Below are 1,615 nucleotides of genomic sequence, written 5' to 3' on the forward strand. Positions count from 1 at the left end.
TGGGTGTGGCTTGGTTAATTAACCATTATTAATAGTTATCTTATAATGTTGACACTCCAGTGAGAGATGACTGGGACCCAGTAAACTGCATGTGTTTAAAGGCAAGTGTAACAGTAACACGCTTACATGTATTTTATTTATAAATGTACATGTACATGTATTTTACATGTGACGTACATGTGCATGTATTTTATTTATAAATGTACATGTACATGTATTTTACATGTGACGTACATGTGCATGTATTTTATTTATAAATGTACATGTACATGTATTTTACATGTGATGTACATGTGCATGTATTTTATTTATAAATGTACATGTACATGTATTTTACATGTGACGTACATGTGCATGTATTTTATTTATAAATGTACATGTACATGTATTTTACATGTGACGTACATGTGCATGTATTTTATTTATAAATGTACATGTACATGTATTTTACATGTGATGTACATGTGCATGTATTTTATTTATAAATGTACATGTACATGTATTTTACATGTGACGTACATGTGCATGTATTTTATTTATAAATGTACATGTACATGTATTTTACATGTGACGTACATGTGCATGTATTTTATTTATAAATGCACATGTACATGTATTTTACATGTGACGTACATGTGCATGTATTTTATTTATAAATGCACATGTACATGTATTTTACATGTGACGTACATGTGCATGTATTTTATTTATAAATGCACATGTACATGTATTTTACATGTGACGTACATGTGCATGTATTTTATTTATAAATGTACATGTACATGTATTTTACATGTGACGTACATGTGCATGTATTTTATTTATAAATGCACATGTACATGTATTTTACATGTGACGTACATGTGCATGTATTTTATTTATAAATGCACATGTACATGTATTTTACATGTGACGTACATGTGCATGTATTTTATTTATAAATGCACATGTACATGTATTTTACATGTGACGTACATGTGCATGTATTTTATTTATAAATGCACATGTACATGTATTTTACATGTGACGTACATGTGCATGTATTTTATTTATAAATGCACATGTACATGTATTTTACATGTGACGTACATGTGCATGTATTTTATTTATAAATGCACATGTACATGTATTTTACATGTGACGTACATGTGCATGTATTTTATTTATAAATGTACATGTACATGTATTTTACATGTGACGTACATGCACATGTATTTTACATGTGACGTACATGCACATGTATTTTACATGTGATGTACATGTGCATGTATTTTATTTATTTTTACATGTGATGTGTGTGTTTACTATTCATAGGAGGAGATGTTGATGGTTGAGACAGTTACTCCGCTAAGAGTTAGTCACAAAATAATGAACATGAAAGTATGGAGTTTTATGTGTACATTAACAGTAGTGTTATTTATTATATTCTCTCTCCCTCTGTTTAGTTTCAGCCCACTGATGTCGTCTTTTTTGACGAGCCATTCCTACTACAGTCCTCCATACATTCGCTGTCGCCTTGGCAACTGTTGCTAGGCGACACTAGGTATCAGATGAACAAGAGTGTCGTGACTCTTGACCAGGACGACCTTCCTGGAGTAAAGGACAGTGAGTTGTT

At 30.9% G+C, this 1,615-nt stretch overlaps 1 protein-coding gene across 1 annotated transcript; it reads left to right on the forward strand.

Moving 5' to 3' along the window:
- Positions 1–41: 41 nt before the first annotated feature.
- LOC109592484 (trafficking protein particle complex subunit 11-like) lies at positions 42–1,605 on the forward strand (the record flags this gene model as incomplete). Its single annotated transcript, XM_020007922.1, has 3 exons — positions 42–101; positions 1,315–1,380; positions 1,446–1,605. Coding segments are annotated over exons 1-3 (238 nt in total), but the record flags the coding sequence as incomplete, so codon positions are not given.
- Positions 1,606–1,615: the final 10 nt, after the last annotated feature.

This window comes from Amphimedon queenslandica, unplaced genomic scaffold (genome assembly GCF_000090795.2).
Source record: "Amphimedon queenslandica unplaced genomic scaffold, v1.1 AMPQUscaffold_5024_Cont23001, whole genome shotgun sequence".
Lineage (NCBI taxonomy): Eukaryota > Metazoa > Porifera > Demospongiae > Haplosclerida > Niphatidae > Amphimedon > Amphimedon queenslandica.